The following is a 21,041-nucleotide window of genomic DNA, read 5'->3' on the forward strand; positions in this document are numbered from 1 at the left end:
AGCGCTAACAATTATTCAGCTACGCTGATACAGCGTTTACATTTATTCAGCTACACTGATACAGTGCTAACAATTATTCAGCTACACTGATACAGCGCTAACATTTATTCAGCTACACTGATACAGCGCTAACAATTATTCAGCTACACTGATACAGCGCTAACATTTATTCAGCTACACTGATACAGCGCTAACAATTATTCAGCTACACTGATACAGCGCTAACAATTATTCAGCTACACTGATACAGCGCTTACATTTATTCAGCTACACTGATACAGCGCTAACAATTATTCAGCTACACTGATACAGCGCTAACATTTATTCATCTACACTGATACAGCGCTAACAATTATTCAGCTACACTGATACAGTGCTAACAATATTACAGTTATATTGGCACTACATGTTACAGTATAACAATATTCCAGATAGTGTAACAATATTTCCACTACAGTGATGCAGCAGAACAGTATTTCAGTTGCTAATATACAGTGTAACTGAATTTCCGCTGAAGTAATTCAGGCTAAAAATATTACAATTATATTTATGATAGTTTAACAACATTTCAGCTGCAAAGATACATTGGAACCATATTTCTGCTGCAGTGATTCAATGTAACAGTCATTTCACTGCAATGTCTGTTACACTGATACAGCGCTCACAATATTACAGCTACATTCGGCTTTGGGATATTGTGTAGTAATATTTCAAATGCAAAAATACAGCGTAACTTTATGTCCACTGCAGTAATATAATGTTTCAATTATTCTGCAAGACTGATACAGCTTTAACAATAATATATTATATTACAATTATATTGGTGCTATATAAAACAGTGTGACAATATTTAAGATGCAAAGATACAGTGTAACCATATTTCCACTACAGTGATGCAATGTAACAATTTCCACTACAATGATGTAATGTAACAGTATTTTAGTTGTAAAGATACAGTGTAACTATATTTCCACTACAGTGATTCATAATTCAATTCAATTTCAATTATTCCTCTACTACACCGATACAGCGCTAACAATATTATAATTATTTTTGTGCTACACAATACAGTGTAACCGTATTTCCGCTACAGTGATAGAATGTCACAATTATTCTGCTACACTAATACAGCACTAACAATATTTCAGCTGATAAGATGCAGTGTAACTGTACTTCCGCTTCAGTGATGCATTGTAACATTTATTTGGCTACAATCATTTTTAGCACTCCACTTCACATACCTGTACATAGTCCTGCTGTATGACACATTTTTTAAAAGTAAACATTTTCTATGTAGTCTTTTGATTAATAATAGGTCATATAAACTGCATGCATAAGAGTTATACAAGAATTAAAAGTTTGATAAAGAACAGTATGTCAGAATGTCGTAAGCAATGTTTTGAATCCTGTTCACAACTGAAATTGCATAGTTGTATATCTAAAGTGGAATATTGTATTCTTACTGTATTCTCAAAGCACTTTGGCTGAAAATCTTTTATGAAATGTGCTTGGTAAATAGGGTTTTGCATTATTAAAGTTAGAAATAGTGTGCTGTATAGCCTCTTATTTGTCAGCTCTATTATATGGGTAGAAAACAGGCTGCCGGATAAGTGAGCAGATCTTACCTGCTGAATACGCAGTCTCACCTCTGGTTGGTCATTGAGTGATGACTATTCCCTTCTGTGGTACCCAGAGAGAGAGAGAGAGAGAGAGAGAGAGAGAGGAAGAGAAAGCTCACAGCATCCATCTCCACCCATCGGGCTCCCATTTAATGACAGGTGTCAGAAATGTTTTCACGCTCCTCTGGGCATTGGCTTGTGCCAGCCGATCAATGAGCTGTGAGCATCACAAAATCAGACTCGATTGTTAGTTTGGATGCTATTCAGATCGCCTATGCTAGAATGAAGGGCTTCCACTCCGTCAAGAGGCATAGCATAACTACAGTAAGTACAAAATATCCATTCTAATTAGGCTGATTAAATTTAGGATAGAGGATAGAGTCTTTTGTAATGTGCAAAGCCACTCGATTCCAACCAGCTTTGTTGACTAGGAAAGGCTTTAATGCATAATACACTTGAAACTGATCCAGGTTGTGAGGTTTTAGGGCATATTTGGCAAATCGTTAATCAAAGCTACAGTGAGTATTGTGATTAGCCCCTTAAAAGTTGTAAAAGCTATTGATTGTATTTGAACACAAAAGCAACATCACATTTTGACTGAATGTTGCTTTGAGTAAAGCTGTAATGTGATATTTGAAGTGAAACTATGTCTACATCTTATCAGCAACAATAATGCTTTTTATAGGCGGCTTGCATGTTATGATAAAAAATATTAGGCTACTCTGTGCTCTAGAATGTCCTAGATGAGAGTGCTTGTCCTTGAGAGAAAATTTAGGGCACAGTCTTTTTAAAGATCTCTCTTGGTCCTATAATTGTTTGCATCAGTTTTGGAGTATTAGAGACTTTTGTGTTTCTAATTGAGGCTTTCATGCATATAAGTGTTTAAAGTCTTACAATTCAAAAGAAAAACGATGACTAGACAAATCTGTCTGGTTTTTATGAAGGTAGTCAATGTTGATGCAACACCTGCATAACAACTTTTTAATCTCCTGTTTAGATGTCAAATATATCTTTATAGTTATATCATTGTTTCAAGATAACCATTTCCTATTTATTTTGATGTTATTCATCTAATTGCTCTGCTGTTTATAGTTGCAAAAAATATCTGCAGTATTACTTGTTTTAGCATTTAATATGGCTGGGAACAAAGCTCAGATGAATCACTAAAATTACAGGGTGGCAAAATGTTCTCACAGTACTAGTTCAAATCTGGCTTTGTATAGCTTCCTTGCATGTTTCCATTTGGTTGGTGTAAAATATCCATGCATGATGAGATTTGAAATCCAGACTTGTCTCACAGCACTGATATCCTCTTTAGCCTTTTAATGGTTGTGTCTTTTAATTATAAGTTGTTAGTTAATTGTGGTGGCCTGCTGATCAGTATTTGGAACCGGTATTGTGTTCCCAGGATATTGCACAAAGTTGCGATCAGTTCCTGTTAGATAGTTTATCCGATTAATCGCGATCTTCATTTGAACAATCTTGATATCGTTTCTTAAATCCCAAGATCGATCTTTCATTCAATGCGCAACCCTCCACTACAATGAGAGGAAATCACTCGCATTTGCAACCAAATTTCACGCTATGCGACAAAAGTGAATATATTTGGCAACTGACTGTTAAATGTTTACATTTCACTCACCAGCAATTGTGTCATTTAGTCGTGAAATGTTCAGTGGTGAGATCCTTTCACAGCGTGTTGAGAGTAAAAATTGTTCCGTGTAATATGTGTCCAAGACGAGATCCATGCAACCCGTTTGTCATTGAATACGGTCACTTTTAAAACCATTTATGTTCTTTACAGTCAGTTGTTGATCAAAACAAAAAAAAAAATTTTTAATTCTAATTATGCATCGCACAGATGAGTCAAAGCATTTGAGTCCTCTCTAGTTAACATGCGCTCATTTAAAGGCACTGTTTACAGAAATGCTGTTTTTTTTGTTAAAGAGACAGTACTGGTTTTGCACGTGTTCAACAAATCAATGTAAATACTTTATAAATTATGCTATTTTGTAACAAAAATAATATTTGAAATATAATATATTTTTTTATTGGTTGAATACCTTTATTTGTTCATTTTCTTTAAATCCAAAATGTGACAGATAGTTGGATAGAATGCAATGAAATCAAAGTTGTGCCAAAATGTTCTAGAATTGTGTTGCTTTTGTTCATTTAATTAAGTAAACTGAACAATCTGCAAAAATATATATATTTTTTTATTTTCTTTTTGAGTGCATGCTTCTATTAAAGCACCATACCAGTTGGAGTGCATGCTATCAATATACTGTAGGAAATAAGGGAAATAACAAATACTAAAATTAGTGTGAAGTCTACTTTTTGATTAATTAATCTACTTTTTGACCCCAGTGTTTATTGTATATGTATATATATTATCATGTTTTATTAGACCCACTTTCTTCTTGGGAGCTGTCTTGTGTATCATTCAACATTCAGTTACTTTGTGGTAGGACTACTGAAAAATTATTGATTTGAGTAAAGCTGATACTTAAATAGAGTTATTAATGGAGTTATTGATATTATGTGATATATTGCTGGATGGTTTTGACACATTATTGTTGGGAAATATTCAATGCAACCAGTGTAGTAATAATAATAATTAGGGATAGGAATTCATCAATAATTTGGTATTCTAATATTTAAGCTCATAAAAAAGGAATATTCGAATATTTTATTATTTAAATGAGATAATTAATGAAAGATATTTTTTTTTAGGATAATTGTTTATGTAGTCATAAAGGTTGCGTCACCATTAAAAAAAACAAGCTTCTAATTATAATCAAAACAAGCTCATACATGTCCTGTTTATTTATATATATATATATATATATATATATATATATATATATATATATATATATATATATATATATATATATATATATATATATATATATATATATATATATATATGCTCACAGCTCAATGATTGCACTCCCTTTTTAGTTGGTTGATACACATGCCTGAGCTGAGCACTAAAGTTATCCCAAGCCCAGGTTCATGATATCCATTACAGATGAATGATGTTTTTTAAGACTGATGTCTGAGGTATCAGAAATCATGAGCATTCAGAAGTGGTTTTCATCTTGCCCTTTACGCACCGAGTTTTGACCAGATTACTTGAATCTTATAACTGTATTGTGCACTGTAGAGGGTGAAATATCCAAAATCCTTCCAGTTTGTATTTGGGGAACATTGTTCTCAAAGTGCTGGATTATTTGCTGAAGCATCTGTTGGTAAATTGATAAGTCTTGAACGATCCTTGCTCTTAAAGGACTTGGCTGTTTTTGGAGGCTCCTTGTATACCATGACACAATTGCCTTAAATTGCCTGTCTCAACGTTTTTGGAGCATGTTGCAATCATCTGATTTGAAATTACAAAAACAAAAAAACAATGAAATTCACAAGGATAAACATTGTATAATGTGTAGTTGTAGTGTTTTCAATATTGCAAAGGGTAAATATAATTTACAAATCACCACTTTTTGTTTTTATTAGCATTTATCATGCTGTCCCAACTTTTTTGGAATTGGGGTTGTAATAAACTTCCCAGATGTGCTGAAGACATTCTAGAAGAGTGTTCTCCGTGCATGATCAATAAACTCTGTGCGGCCGTTCACACTGCACAGTGGCAGATCTACTTGCTTGGTATCTGCCTGGACATTTTTATCAAGAACGAGTACATGAGCAAAGTATCTAACCCAATACCAGAACTATAACAAACGCATCATTCATTTTGCATGGCGCATCATCCGTGAACATCTGTAGGAATCCAAACCCCTGAACTCTTCAAATGGATGAAGCTGGTGGCAAATAAAGAGGACACACTAATGGACACTAATACACTATGAAATGTGGCTGTATGTGATCCTGACACCCAGTGTTCAGAATACGAATTTCATATAATTTCTCAATAGCGGGCCAAATTAAGTTCTATTTCCAAAATCTCTTGCAGGCCGCATCAGAGCAGTTGGTAGGCCGCGGATGGCCCGCGGGACATAGTTTGGACACCCCTGATTTACAGCATGAAACATAGACCACGACCATTGTACACCAATTCCTGCACAAATTACTCTTATGAGTTCGTTCTTTTGAATCTACATTGCAAAAAATACCGTGCTAACTCCCGACCAAATGACTTTTATCACCAGCTCTTCTTAGTGAATGAAAAACGTATTAAACACCAAGTCGTTCATTTTGTTGTGTCCACCTCAAAATTAACTAGAACAAAAACTGTTACTGTGTTATACTTAAAGCTGACGTCTGCACACATAGTGCCATAAAGGCACAGTGTTTAAAGTTTTGTAAATGTAACCTATGAATGGCATACTATATATTATAGATGTCTCTGGTTACTAAGTTTGGATAGGACAAAGTATTTGAACACAGAAAAAGTTACATCAGCTTTAAGGCTTATGAGACTTACGTTCGAGGAATTTCTGCATGTTTGTTTATATGGCATACTGTATAAGATAAAATATCTTAAAGCTGAAGTATGCCCTTTCTGTGATACTAGCGCCACCGAACGGAATTTCAGAAATTACGTTTTCAAAACAGCTTGTTTAAACAGTAGTTTCACCTCCAACTCACGCTATTGGTTGAGTAATGTTGTTTGGGTGGGTCTAAGAATGTATTTAAACACCGAAGGTCTGTGTAAACACCTTTTGCTAGAATCTGTTCTGTTAAAATATTAAATGATCTCATAATTTGTTAACAGGTTCCAAATATTTCTTCCTCAAAAGTATTAAAATAATCATTAATAAACCGTGACTGGCGACCTGTCCAGGGTGTCCCCCGCCTTTCGCCCAATGTTAGCTGGGATAGGCTCCAGCCCCCCGCGACCCTGTACCCAGGATAAGCGGTTGACGATGGATGGATGGATGGATTAATAAACCGTTAAAGAACAGGAATCCTTTAATAGAAATCAGAATTGGAACCAGAGTCTTTAAATTCCTTATGACTTTTATCCCTAGATACCATATAGTATTATTGTTACTTAAGAACTTTAAAGGATTTTATGAGTTTAATGTGTCTTTTTTTGGGTTCTAACCTGATTCTGTAGAGTAAGCCTAGCAATTATAGTGTAAAACAGATAAAGTAATATACTTAGAATAGTCTAGTTCTTTGCAGACTTTACTAATAAAATGAATAATTATACTGAAACACATTGAGTCAAAATTGGCAAAACCTGGCCTAAATTTGGGTTTCAAATGTGTTACATTTTTCAGAATCCTAAAAAATATATATTTCCAGGTTCAAAGTAGATTTTGTCTCCCAGATGTTCAATGTGGAGTCAGACTTTTAATATATATACAGTGATGCCCAATTTGGTAATACTTGTAACCTGAGTTTCCTCCTCCTGACATGAACAGCATGAGTCACAGTGATCCAGGCAACATCTTGTCGATCAGTCTTCTCTAAGTTATTGTTGAAATCTCCAGCCACATCATGCCTAATTTCCTATAGCCTTTCTGGAGAGATGTTGTTCATTTTTCTTTCCCCCAACAGTCTGTGGTGTCTACATTGGTTATTATTATTAAGATGTCTGTTTGAGTTCTGAGCTCTTTCGTGTGCTAATTTAAGTCACTCCGTTCCAGATGGACTGGCATGCTGTTTGAAAGCGTATCATAGACAAGCCCTCGATGTGCGGGCTAGTGGTGTCATCTCTGCCTTTTGTTTTCTCAGTGATGCTGACATGTTGTTTAATAGATTTCTACAACCATGGGCTCTAATTATCATGGCTCATCCATTACAGTTATTGATTTAGTGAGGTAGCTGGGTGGTTTGTCTCTTGAGCAATAAATTCGGGACTTCTTGGACGCAAGCATCTTGATCAGTGGAGCTTTTTTACCATGCTTTTTTAGAATACAATATAATATATTTCCAATCACTGTACATTCTTATGACTTTACATTCACTGTTTAACACTCTCTGCTCCATTTTGAATATTTGACCATCTTTAAGTTGATTTTTCCAAAATCAGCACAGAAAATTTTGGAAAAGATTGTAGAATCTGTCCACATGCATACTAATGTGTATACAGTACTAGAAAGCATTTTCAATGGAAAGTCTCCAATTTTATTGGAGGAAAACGCCCGTTCCATTGTGGACGAGAGACATAAACATAGCGATATAAATGGGTTTTTCATTGAAAATGTATTCATGTGGACGTGACCCTCATCTGGGCCTGCTTATAGGGTTATTATGTGTCAAATCAAACAAATTTTAGAAACTTCCCCAGGTTAAATATTTTATTAATACATTCTGTGAAAAAAGATAAACATAAATGAGGAAAAAAGACAAAATATTAAATGCCATGGATTAATATGTAATGGGGAATCCATTATTTTGTAGAGGGTGATCAAAATGTTTGCTTGGAGCAAAATTACAGGTCAAAAAAATGTATGTTAGAAAGGGGTCATCATCATTAATTTATTTGAATACAAAGATAAGTAGGTCTATTACTAAAATCAGTTGACTCAGCACCCTTGTTGCATTATATGCCAATGGTGTGAGTCCAAAGAATTAGGAAAAACACTTTTTCTGTTGTTTGTTCAAAGTTGAATTGCACATAAATCCAAAGTGTTAAAGATATCTTAATATAGACTATGTCTACTACACCTAGAGTCGCAAGTTCGATCCCTGTTTGTGGTGAGTGACTCCAGTCAGGCTTTCTAAACAACCAGTTGACACGGCTGCTAGGGTGGGTAGAGTCACATGGGTTAACCTCCTCGTGGTCGCTATAATGTGGTTCTCACTCTCAGTGGGACACGTGATGAGTTGTGTGTGGATGCCGTGGAGAATAGCGTGGACCTCCACACGCGCTAGGTCTCTGTGGTAACGCATTCAACAAGCTACGTGATAAAATGCACACACTGATGGTCTCAGATGCGAGGCAACTGAGAATTGTCCTCCACCAATTTGATTGAAGCATGTCTCTACACCACCACGAGGACCTAGAGTGCATTGGGAATTGGGGAGAAAATCCAGAAAAAAAAGATATCTTATTATCCTTTTAGATTCAGGTTCAGAACAAACATTCCTTTTAGATTATTGTGGCCTATATGACTAAATCCCATAGATAAGGGACTCCTAGAGTGTCTCCATCCATAAATTGTTACATTTTACAGATTTGCAACGGTCAAAAACCAAATGTGGGTCACATGGTATAAAGCTAGTTTTCTTGTCCAACAAATGTGCCTTTATTTATTTACATGAAAAATAATAAACGCATGTCAAAATCTCGATTTGTAAGAGTGTCAAAATGTCAAATAAATGACACGCGTGGCTCTTTAGTTAGAGAAATAACTATGTCCAGTTTTTGGATTTCAGAAATTACATATGTAAAACTCTGGAATTGCATCATTAGAAAGAAGTACAAACACCAAAGATGCCGAAACCCTTCTGTATAAGTTCTGATTTTCTTTTTCTGGTCAAATTAACATGGATCCATCTTAAAACTTTGTGAGCTAGCACATAAAAGAAAGTAAGAAAGTCTTTAAAAAAAACTGATGTCCTTTAACCAAGGACCAAGTGTCAGAGACTGACAGGAAGATTACTTTGCCTTTTAACATTAACGTGTATTTTGTAAAGCAGTTCTTTCCATGTCAGAAAGGATGCAGCTCCAGTATTTTTCAGTGAAAGAGGAAGTCAAAGCAGAAATCCAGGAAATCGTCTGACATTTTGTCCAGATTACATTATTTACTTGTCTCTCTTCCTATGAGGGGAAACTGTAGAGGCACCGTAGCACAAACAGATGTACGCTGAAACACATTGACTGGCACGGTTCATAGAGATATAGCCTTGTTGTAAGGAAATGGGGATATTTCCCCTGTGAAGCTAGTCTTTGAGGTTGTTGGGTTCAAAAACATGATTAATTTAAACGGCATTTGACGTTTTCTATATTTTCATATGGCTGGCATTTAACGGCTGTGACATTACCACAAGATCTACTCTGAAGGTCTCTGAAATGATCAGAATTTCAATCAAAAACATTGGCATATTCATACAAATGTAACCAATTTAAGGTTGCCCCATTTACACCAATTTTTATGTATGTTTTAGAAATTCAGTGGCAACTTTAAAAAAGCTAAAAATGTCCTGTTCTTTTCTCTCCAGCACACATCAAACACAGACGGGCGGAATGAAGTGTCCCGTCCTGGACGATCAGGGGTCCGCTGCCGGAACTCCATCGCCTCCTGTGCTGATGAGCAGCCACACATTGGCAACTACCGGCTGCTCAAAACCATCGGCAAGGGCAACTTTGCTAAGGTCAAATTGGCAAGACAGATTCTCACAGGACGAGAGGTGGGTTTTATAAAGATCTTAGTGGTAAACTTTTGGTTCATAGAAGTTGATGAATAAAGGTTTTTCCAGTGTCAAAGTGCACATGCAGCCTTACATAGAGATTATTGTCTGCCTTATATTGTGTAGGTCCCCCTCGTGCCGATAAAACGGCACCAACCCAAATTGCATTCTGAGATTCTATTCTTCTCACCACAATTGTACAGGATGGTTATCTGAGTTACCGTAGACTTAGCTCGAACCAGTCTGGCCATTCTCTGTTGACCTCTCTCATCAACAAGCCATTTCTGTGCGCAGAACTGCTGCTCACTGGATGTTTTTTGTTTTAGGCACCATTCGAAGTAAACTCTAGAGACTGTTGTGTGAGAAAATATGAATTTTACCAACAATCATCAATGCAATTATCTAATTAGCCAATCATGTGGCTGCAGTGCATAAAATCATCAGATATGGGTCAGGAGCTACAGTTAATGTTCATATCAACCATCAGGATGGGGAAAAATGTGATCCCTGTGATGAGCGTGGCAGGATTGTTGATGCCAGATGGTCTGGTTTGAGTATTTCTGTAACTGCTGATCTCCTGAGATTTTCACGCTCCACAGTCTCTAGAATTTACTTTGAATTGGGCCAAAAACAAAAAACATCCAGTGAGCAGCAGTCCTGTGGACGGAAACACCTTGATAATGAGAGATGTCAACAGAGAATGGCCAGACTGGTTCGAACTCACAATGTCTACGGTAACTCAGATAACCGCTCTGTACAATTGTGGCGAGAAGAATATCATCTCAGAATGCAATTTGGGTTGGTGCTGTTTTATCGGCACGAGGGGGACCTTCACAATATTAAACAGGGGAGTTATTAGCGGCTGGGAATAGCGTGAGCCTCCACACGTGCTAGGTCTCCGCGGTAACGCGCTCAACAAGCCATGTGATAAGATGCACGGGTTGGTGTCTCAGACGCTGAGGCAACTGAGATTCGTCCTCCGCCACCCGGATTGAGGCGAATCACTACGCCACCACGAGGACTTTGGGAATTGGGCATGCCGAAATTGGGGAGAAAAGAGGAGAGAAAAAACATTTACCATAATTGGAATGTGAGGTTATAATTGCTTAATCATAAAGATTTGAAAATACAACAATGCAAAAAATTCATAATGATACTAAAAATAGACTATTTTCTTTATGCAAATATAATTTCTTTGTTTTCTTTTGGAGTTTTGGGTGAAATAGATATGTTGTTGAGATTCACCCTGATGTGGAGATAAACAAAATAAAAAAATAACAAAATTCATACTGATGGATTACAGGCTTTTTGCCAGACCCCAGTGACCAGGAATCCTGCCAGTAAAATGTGTTTTTTCTCTTTTTCCTGCAGGTGGCCATAAAAATAATTGATAAGACACAACTTAATCCTACCAGCCTTCAAAAGGTAAACATTTTTGTATTGCTACTGAGCCACAAAAATCCTGTCCCCCGGGTTCTCTGCCTTCCTATCTTTACCACCCTCTCTTTTACTGATTTAGGAATAAAAGCATGGAGAGAGCAATACTCTGAACAATGGCCCTTTTTCCTGGGAATTAAACATTAACTAGATATGGCCTAGATCAGTGGTTCCCAAACTTTTTACAGTGGCAGACCACTCCAAACATTCAACATCCTTTCTCTAACGCATAGATTACATTCACACAAGGTATTTTGAAAATATGTATATTAAACACAATTATCTTTTAAAACAACTCTTTTAACATGTTATATTTGTGCATATTTTGTACATGTTATATTAATCATATACAGATTGAATAAATGGCTTACTGATTGAGATGGGTATGCTAGATATGATAACTGCATAACTTGAAAACTCTGATAACTCATAACTTGACTTGCTATCGCTAACGTCACCTAGCAGTGTGCCGAGCTGGCGAAAAAGATGCTTGTGTGACGCATGACGCTTGAGTTGATGCATTGTTTTTAAACGGCAAAATATAGGGTTATTTCATTAAATATGTATTTATCTGACCTTTATGACACAACCTTTTTGGTGTTTCTAGAGGGCACATAAATTATTTTTGCCAGTGAAAAATACATGAACTGGGTTTGAATGTTATTTTAGACTGTGATGAAATTAAAAGTACGGTAAATCTCTGAATTTTTTTTTTGCTTACCCCCATTGTCACCTCACGTACCTCCAGGAGTACGCGCACACCAGTTTAGGAAACACTGGCCTAGATAATAGACAATAGACAGTAGTGCTTGGTTCTAGTTAACAAGAAATTACATCTCTACGTTTTTCTGACTTTTTGATATTTTATATATATTATCTATTTATTTGCCCTGAAATAGCTTAAAAGGTTGAATTTAATTAATAAATAATTTTTTATTGTCAGAGGAACCATAATTTTGCCCCAAACAGTTTTTGTTTAGATTCAAATGTAATAAAATCAAGTAAAAATCTGGTTATAAGTAATCAGGGCATGTTTTCACTGTTTGTCGCTTGTTTAGATTCAAATGTAATAAAATCAAGTAAAAATCTGGTTATAAGTAATCAGGGCATGTTTTCACTGTTTGTCGCTAAATTAACCGACGGAAGAATCATATTTAATCATTTTCATTTACATGCACCAATATTACAATAAATGGTAATAAACATCAGTTTTTAATTACTTACTCTACATTTGTAATAAAACATTTTAATAAAAGAAAAATGCCACAGGGGACTTTGTTTTGGACTTCGAACAATTTTGAGTGATGGCGCAAGTGAATCGTTGAATCCGAGTTATAAATCGCCTCGCTGAAATGGACAGTTTGAAGTGATCCACGAGAACGCTATTTTTGCTCCGTTTGCCTTAAAACTCAAAGGGACAAATAAAAAGAGAACATGAAAATAATAACAATATTTAAAAATGTTGTTACACTAATTTAATTGAAACTAAATCACAAATCACATCACAAATATATATTGTGAATATTCAATATAAAGCACAGCCCTTGTAGACGGTATTGCTGTACCTTTTTGCCAGCTCGAGGGACTGCTGCCTTTTGAGAGGAATTGTGTAGTTCAAGTTGTCTTTTTGATTTGGCATTAGATTACAAAATTATTTTCATCAGTACAAGATTCAGACCAAAAATCAAAAGGACTTCTGTTCAGAGCGGTGCATGATGAGAGAGCAGTGGATGACAGAGGAACCCTCAGTGGACTTAGATTTCAGAGGCAGCTAATAATAGCAAGAGCTGAGAAATCGGTATGAGCGGCTGGAATAATAGCTACATGTATGAGCAGAAAACATAGCACTTAGATGGGACAGTGGAGGAGGGCAGGCTAGCTAGTCTAAGGTATTGTGTAGGTATCAGAAATTGTGACCAGACTAGGGTGATATATCTAATATTCACTATAGATGCGAGAGGATTTTTTTAAATAAAAATAAAAAACACCGCCCTAAGGCAGAGCGATATATCTAATATTTATGACAGATTCGCAATGGTATTGCTAGCTAAAAAAATAAATAAGAAACACCAGCCTAAGGCAGAGCGATGATTTTGCTAGCGATATAAAATGAGGAAACATTGTGAATATCGCATTGACTTAAATATGCTTTTAATTTGGCCATTAAGTTTCCCAAACACTGTCCCTTTATTCCAAACTGGATAACTCAACCTCCAGGGAGCACTTTAAATGGAGAACAATCATGATAGTTATGCTGTAAGATTGCTTCAAACAGAATTTCCAATAAAAAGTGAGTTTCGAATGAACTTTATTTTTGAACCCCACACATTTTAGCCCTCCAAAGCGCTTTAGCCCTCCAAAAGGGTATAGTAATGATCACTTGTGAGTGTCATTAGATTTATGTTGCAATCCTTCCTTATGTCATAACTTGCATGTATGAAATGTGCAAAAACATATAGTATCCTTACATACTATATTGATTGACATACTATTGATTACCACAAACATTTGTTTAGACTTGCCCCTCCTTTTATTTAAAAAAAGCTGTAAATCTGGGTTCCAGTGAGGTACTTACAATGAAAGTAAATGCGGCCAATTTGTCGAGGTTAAAACACTCGTCAAGACGTCAAGAACACGTGTGTTAACATGATTTTTGTGTGATAAAATCATTTACTTACCTTTTCTGTGTAAAGTTAAAGCCAATTTTACAGCTTTGTTACCATGACAATGTAATGTCAACAAATCCTAAAACCCATCCCTAGTGGAAAAACCAGCTTAAGCTGGTAGCGGTGTTTTAGAACACGGTAGCAGGTTTAAGCTGGTCGAAGCTGGTTATTACTTGACCCAAGCTGGCCGTGAGTTGGTCCAAGCTGGTTATCAGCTGGTCGACCAGCTACCATCTTCCAAATGCTTGCCACAAGCTTGAGCTGGTATGACTAGCTGGTAGCTGGTCTCCCAGCTTGGACCAGCTAATAACAGCTTGGACCAGCTCATGTCCAGCTTAGACCAGTTTACGACCAGCTTAAACCAGCTACCATGTTGCAAAACACAGTTACCAGCTTAAGCTGGTTTTTCTACCAGGCTGTACAAATGACAATTTAAACAACTTTACAGCTCAAAAAATACATGAGTTTTAACAGAAGAATGTGAGTGCTTTTAAAAAATTATAAGTTTCACATTTCTGCCTTGTAACCCTCCAAAAAGTTGCCCCATTCACTTCTATTGAAAGGGCCTCTCTGTAACCGTGATTTTTGCTTTTTTTTAAAGAAAAAGAGGCACAAGTCGAAATAACTTTTTGTGGTAATCAACATTGACGCAAATGCTGTCAAATGAGCTTAACTTGTATTGAGCTTGGAATATTATTAAAAACAAATTCTTGTGCTTATTTTCTGTAGAAATCATGCCTTTCTTTTTTATTACTAGATTTTTTCTATTTTATTTATTGTATTTAACATTATATTATCTACCTGGCAGCATTGGCTGTTTGGTTGAAATTATGTTTCTTCAAATTAAAAAAATAAATAATTTTTTAAGCTATTTCAGAGCAAAATCATAAATATATAGATATATACATTGATTAAATATCATCAAAAGGCTGATAAATATCGAGAGAGACATTTCTTTAGCTTTATCATACAGCCCTAGACCAGCCCAATTCTCCTGCTGTCCATGTTCTTTTTTCACTTGACTGACAGTATAGATCACATAGTCACATTGAGGCCATTGTGAGGGTGCTGATGTTCCCTTCCACTGGCTGCCCTTTTCTCCTATAATTAGCTGCCACTTGTTTTTTCAGGTCATTGATTTAGGCTGTTTTCCATTTGCGAACCGATTGACAGCTCATTGTTTAGTTTTTGTCTCATGAGGGAGGAGGTGATCAGTTAGGGGCATAGGGGGCAAAAATAGGGCAGGACTGAACCCCTGTGCGGCCCATGGCTGCACCTGGAGCAGAGGTCTACCGAAACTGTCTGCAATCAAAATGTCAAGTCCTGTATTAGCCTGAAGTTGATTAATGATGTCCTATTAGGTTACGAGCGTCTGCACATATGAAAAAGTATCTGTTATTGTTTGTTTAGTACTTTAGATGACTGTGTTCTTGGTTAAAGCTTAAGTGTGTCACTTTCTCTGTGTTAAAATGCTTAATATGCAAAAGACGACTGAAAGTAATCCATTTGTAGGTTCATATTCGCCTATTCTGTTGTGTTGGGAGAAAATGGCCAGTAAAGAAAAAATCGAGGATGTTGCACCATGATGTATTTTATGATAAATATTTATAGTAATAAAACATATTACCCAATACCCATATTAACATTATATCAACTAAGTGATTAAAGTATATATGATAGGCTAATATATATGACACGTAGCAGTAATAAATAATAAAAGTAGTAATAAATGATATAAAGAAAATAACTAACAAATTACAATGTGATATACTTCTATTCATGTATCTCATTTAAATAGCAGCTTTTCTTGAACAAAACTGGGTCACAAATGTTCGATAATCACAAGACCTCCAATGTAATAGACAAATAATCTGATAAAGACAGGTTGATAATATTACCCTTTCTTCTTATAGGTAATATAGCTCATCAAGAGATATTATAGGGCCTTTAATCTTGTGCGACCCCCCCCCACGCGTGGATGTTGTATTTTGGCTTGTTGTACGTTATGCATAATTTAAATTATTTTAAACCGTCTGAATACTGTTCACAAGACTCTAGACTGTCATTTAAGGGTTAAACTTCTGCTGAACAGAGTCACATGACACAATAACATGACGTTGATTACCCTGAATCGCTTCTTGTGGTGCGTTCGCATACAATGCAAAGATAAATTTCGCCTTGCATCGCTCATGCGAGTTTGACCGCTGGATTATAAATTTGTGCTTAATCTCTCGTTCACCTGAGTAATGTGAACCCGCAAGTATTCCCCCTTCTCTTCCGGAAAAGGATAGGAGGAGGGGCTTCTATGACTTATAAGTACAACTAATAGCTGGAATCAATTAGATGCGCATATTTTCAGTATTTACCAGGTCACTTACTCGCTCACTTAACTCCAAGGAATGTCTTTTTTCATCCGGTCGCTGTACATGTATGATGTTGTGCCATACAATTCCGGGTGCCCACACACCGCTACAACAATTTTTTTCAGCCATTTTTCAACGATTTTGTATGTTCGAGTTATGTCATTCGCTCCATTCGCATTTATTCGCATCTTTGCATTGACTTTGTATATTATCATGCTGCGCGAAACGCTCTCTTCGCGTTGTATGTGAATGCACCATTAGAGTACAGAGCTTACAAAAGTGCACCTGGTAAGAAACCACTAAGTTAAGTGTAAATAATACCATCTCTAGTTTTGAAAAAGTATTCATTTTTCACGCACGCTTATAAATGTGATGACCACATATGTGGATTTTGAGACATTATTCCCTCAAAAAAAAATTAAATACATGTCAGTTATTTTGAATAACTTTCAACTTTCAAACTGTTCTGAGGCCAGTGCAGACAGTCAGCACACCGGATGTTAAGTCATTCACTAAATAGTTAGTAAGGGATCAAGGGAACATCCTATAGCTCTATTCAGCTAAGTGCATTCACTCTGAACCAAAATTCAGAATCCGAAATAAAGGCTGCAGATGATATTTGGACTAGATTCGGCATTTATAATATATAATTTTTTTTTAACATGGTTGGCAGTGATTGGTTGATGCTGGCCATTACTTGAGTCAGAATTAATTATGCTAATTTCATATGTAATGTCTGTAACGTCTCAAAAACTATTCCTGGAAACATAATAAAACAATTCAATAAAAAAAAAATATCTCACTTTCTATAGCTTGGTATTATGTAAAATTTCACAACTTAGTCCCGCTGTCCACATATGTGGTCATATATTTTTAGGAAAATAATTTGATGTTTTTATTTATTTATGTATTGCTTGTTTATTAGGTGCTGCTAGTTACAAAAAAATGGCTAATGAAAAATGCAAACAGTAGTCATGCTTTGGTCTCAGGAGGTTAAATGTAGTACTACTAAGCTGTTTTTACACGTCTGGGACTTGCTGTTTCATGTGGCATGCAACACTTTGCCGTTAACCTTTTTTAAATACAACATCAGCATCCACCCACACACCTAAGGTCCTCTCTGACAATGACCACTTATGTACTTCCCCTAGCACCTCGTCGTCTCTCACTGATGCCATTATTATTTGCATGTGAGAGTGGGCTGAGAGCCTCTGGTGCTAGTTGTATTTACTTGTTTAGAATTAACCGTTTTTTCTACATGATTAGAATCAGCGATCAACAAACCTGAGTTCGAGTCAAGGTTGAGAGCATGGAAGCACACGGAGTGTTCAATAGCTGAAAGAAGCAGTACAAGCACATTTACGTCATCATTGCGTGTTTTCAGATAGTACGTGGGGGTGTACGTGGGTGTTGATGTAAGGCAGTAGTTCCGTTCACGATCTCAGATGAATTTTCAGCCTCTGGTATCCTAGAAACTCGTGTACAGCCGTGTTTCTTTCTCGCAGCTAGTGAATGAGAAGCATCCGAGATCAGGGGATGTGATTGAAAATGGAATGAGTCACTATTTTCTCTCTTGATAAAGACTATTGAGGATTTTAGTTCATATGTACTAGCTTTGAGGTCATTTGTATGCCAGTCTACTCCTAAACGTTGATAAAATGCACTTTAGTAGATATACACATAATCTTTCTTAAATGGGAGAATGGACCAAAACATATTATGACACATGTTGCACTACACAAATTATTTTTTCCAATCTGATTGTGTCTAGAATTAGTATGTCCCTCCCCATTACACCGCCTACCTGGCAAGTAGTAAATATGGCAACTCGCAATTATTTGTACAACATAGCGAAATCCTAAAACATCTTATGACTTGGCTCATACGAAAAGGTAGGACTTTTATTCCCATAGAGATTAACCAATTAACAAACCGAATTTCAAGCGATACTATACAGACATTACATTTTAGCTAGTCTCCCATCCAAAACTTTGTTTTAAGAAATGAAACATCGGTAAAAAATTTGGTTATTCATTCAATATTTATTTATACAAGACTGGTGTACATCAAATGACCTGTAATGCACTTCCCTCGTCTTCTTCCAAACCCCAGAATTTCCTTTCTTCCATGGTACACTAAAGGCCCAAATACTGCGTACAAAATCGAAAAATGAACTGAATAAGTGATTTGTGGACAGTTGGTTGTGATCAAAGCAGGCTAATTCACAAGTATTGCTGCACAGTATTCATAAACCTAGATGCTCAATCTTTTTGAACAAAGATGAGTACATTTAGATCATAAAGTATCTATTTTGAGTCTGTAAAGTTTTTAAGTTCCAGAAATTCAGCTTTTACTGCCATAAGAATGTCTAATGTAATTACTAGTGATTCATTGAAATGAAAATTCTTGGCCGAAATCGAAACTTCTGGACACACTGGGATGAAAGCCAAAAATAATTATTTTTAATCAGACTGTTTGAAATAATTAAATTCTAAATGGTATTATTTGGGATGCACCAAAACCAAATTTTCTGTAACTAAAATAGGGTAGACAGAAAATAATTACATGAATAAATGAGTGAAAAATTTTTAATTCTCTCATCATTTACTTCATGCCCTCATGGCATCCCAGATGTGTATGACTATTCTTTCTTCTGCAGAACACAAACAAAGATTTCCATGCAGACTGTATACTTGCGTATTAAACGCAAAATCCTTTGCTATTCGCAAAACTATTGTTTGGATTTGGCTAGAATATTGGGGGGGTTGCAGCGTGAAGCATTTACATGTTTACATTGCCCCCTTTTTTTCTGGCTTTTTATGCCATTTTTGTTCAAAATCCCTAGTAATAGTTATATTTCTTGTAGTATGCTGATACTCTCTTTTGTTGTTTAAAAAAGGAGCTAGAGAGAAAATGACAGAACAGTCACTTTTGTCACTTTACATTTTAGAAAAGACCCGAGCCATAATATCTAGAGACCAGAACATAATAAAGACTTGGAGGTGGGCACATTTGACTCGGCAACCAACAAAAATACCCTAGCAACCACATAGCAAATAGTTAACAACCACTCAGTATACCTAAGCAACGACACAAGCTTGTTCTATCCTAAATATTTCTTGTACAGCTTTTGTCCTTTTTATAAAAAGTCCTAAACAGGCGCTATATGAAGCATGACCTAAAATTGAATCAGGGTTATGTCATAACAACCAGCATTCTGTTTTGGCCACCAAGCACTCTAAACATTTATTTTAACTCATCAGAAGTAATCTGAGAGTGTTTCATGTTCTTAAATGTGGAGCAGATTGTGGAACAGTAACTGCTGTTTGTATGCACCTTTTAAATGGGGAAATGAGTCGTAGAGGAAGTTAAGAGGCAAAAATGTTAACGCTGGTAAGGGAAAGTGGGCTCCAGGCCAATTAGGCCAGCTGAGAGTTCCCTTTGAGAAAATCTTAAAATGTTCATTAATAATAATGTTCCCTAATTGTGCGCCATTTCCCCCTTTAGTGCGTCTAAACTTGTACACGCTGCATAAGCTTGTTTTGTATTACCTTTCAAATGACCCCTTATGTGCTTTTGAGAGCTCATTCCCATAAGTGATGGTAAAACCTTTTATTTTATGGGAAGCCCTTTATATCTTGCACCAGTGACCTGGATTAATGCCTGGCTAGATTAGAGACGGAAAAGAATATTACATCTTTCAGGAAATAAATATCACCCTGGCTATACAGAAAGCACTTAAAGGGATAGTTTACCCAAAAATGAAAACTGTCATCATTTACTCACCCTCATGTTTTTCCAAACCAGTTTAATTTTCTTATGTGGAACACTAAAGGAGAAGTTTAGCAGAATATTTTTCTCTGCTCTTTGCTATGTAATGAAAGTAAATGGTGACCAAGGGCTGTCATGGATTATTGTCTCTACCTGAATGTGTTTGTGTGTCCCACTTTCACTTGATCCTCTTCTAAACATTTGAATGTCATATTAAGGTGGACAGTGCTTCATGCATGATGACGGGCAGGGTGTCCTCCATGCAGCTCAAGTAGGAACGAAAATAAACTAAATCTGAGCTCTTCTATATAATATTATATAAATGGAACATATTGTTTCAGTCATATGGCCTAATGTAGATCATGCATGTTCCTGTTATTTAGCATATGTTTGTGCATTGTGTTGACCAATTCCTGTTGTGGTTAGTGGTTAGGCCGTTCTATCTTTTGAAAGATCATCAAGAGATGGTTCCTCATATATACAGTTTATACATTTGAAATCAGAAGTTTACATACACTTAGGTTGAAGTCAATAAAACTAATTTTTTAACCAAACTACAATTTTAGCCATCTACTTTGTGTTGGAAAGTCATTTTTCCAACAATTGTTTACAGGCAGATTGTTTCACTTTTAATTGACTACATCATTGTTCCAGTGGGTCAGAATTCTATATGTTAACTGTGCCATTAAAAAGCTTGGAAAATTCTAGAAAAACATGTCAAGCCTTTAGACAATTAGCCAATTAGATGATACCTGATACCTGTGGATGTATTTTAAGGTCTGCCTTCAAACTCAGTGCCTCTTTGCTTGACATCTTGGGAAAATCTAAAGAAATAAGCCAAGACCTCCGAAAAAAAAAAT

General features: G+C 36.1%; 1 protein-coding gene across 7 annotated transcripts in view; it reads left to right on the forward strand.

Moving 5' to 3' along the window:
• Positions 1–21,041, forward strand: part of LOC127621838 (MAP/microtubule affinity-regulating kinase 3-like) — a 76,707-nt gene that overhangs the window by 3,136 nt on the left and 52,530 nt on the right. For all 7 annotated transcript variants that reach the window (XR_007967911.1, XM_052095583.1, XM_052095584.1 and 4 more), the window contains exons 2-3: positions 9,756–9,944; positions 11,316–11,369. Coding sequence is in view for 6 of the 7 variants with exons in the window: in XM_052095583.1 (XP_051951543.1) it covers positions 9,756–9,944; positions 11,316–11,369 (243 nt within the window). In the remaining variant the exon portion in view is untranslated. The remainder of the gene's footprint in view (positions 1–9,755; positions 9,945–11,315; positions 11,370–21,041) is intronic.

This window comes from Xyrauchen texanus, chromosome 28 (genome assembly GCF_025860055.1).
Source record: "Xyrauchen texanus isolate HMW12.3.18 chromosome 28, RBS_HiC_50CHRs, whole genome shotgun sequence".
NCBI classification, from domain to species: Eukaryota; Metazoa; Chordata; class Actinopteri; order Cypriniformes; family Catostomidae; genus Xyrauchen; species Xyrauchen texanus.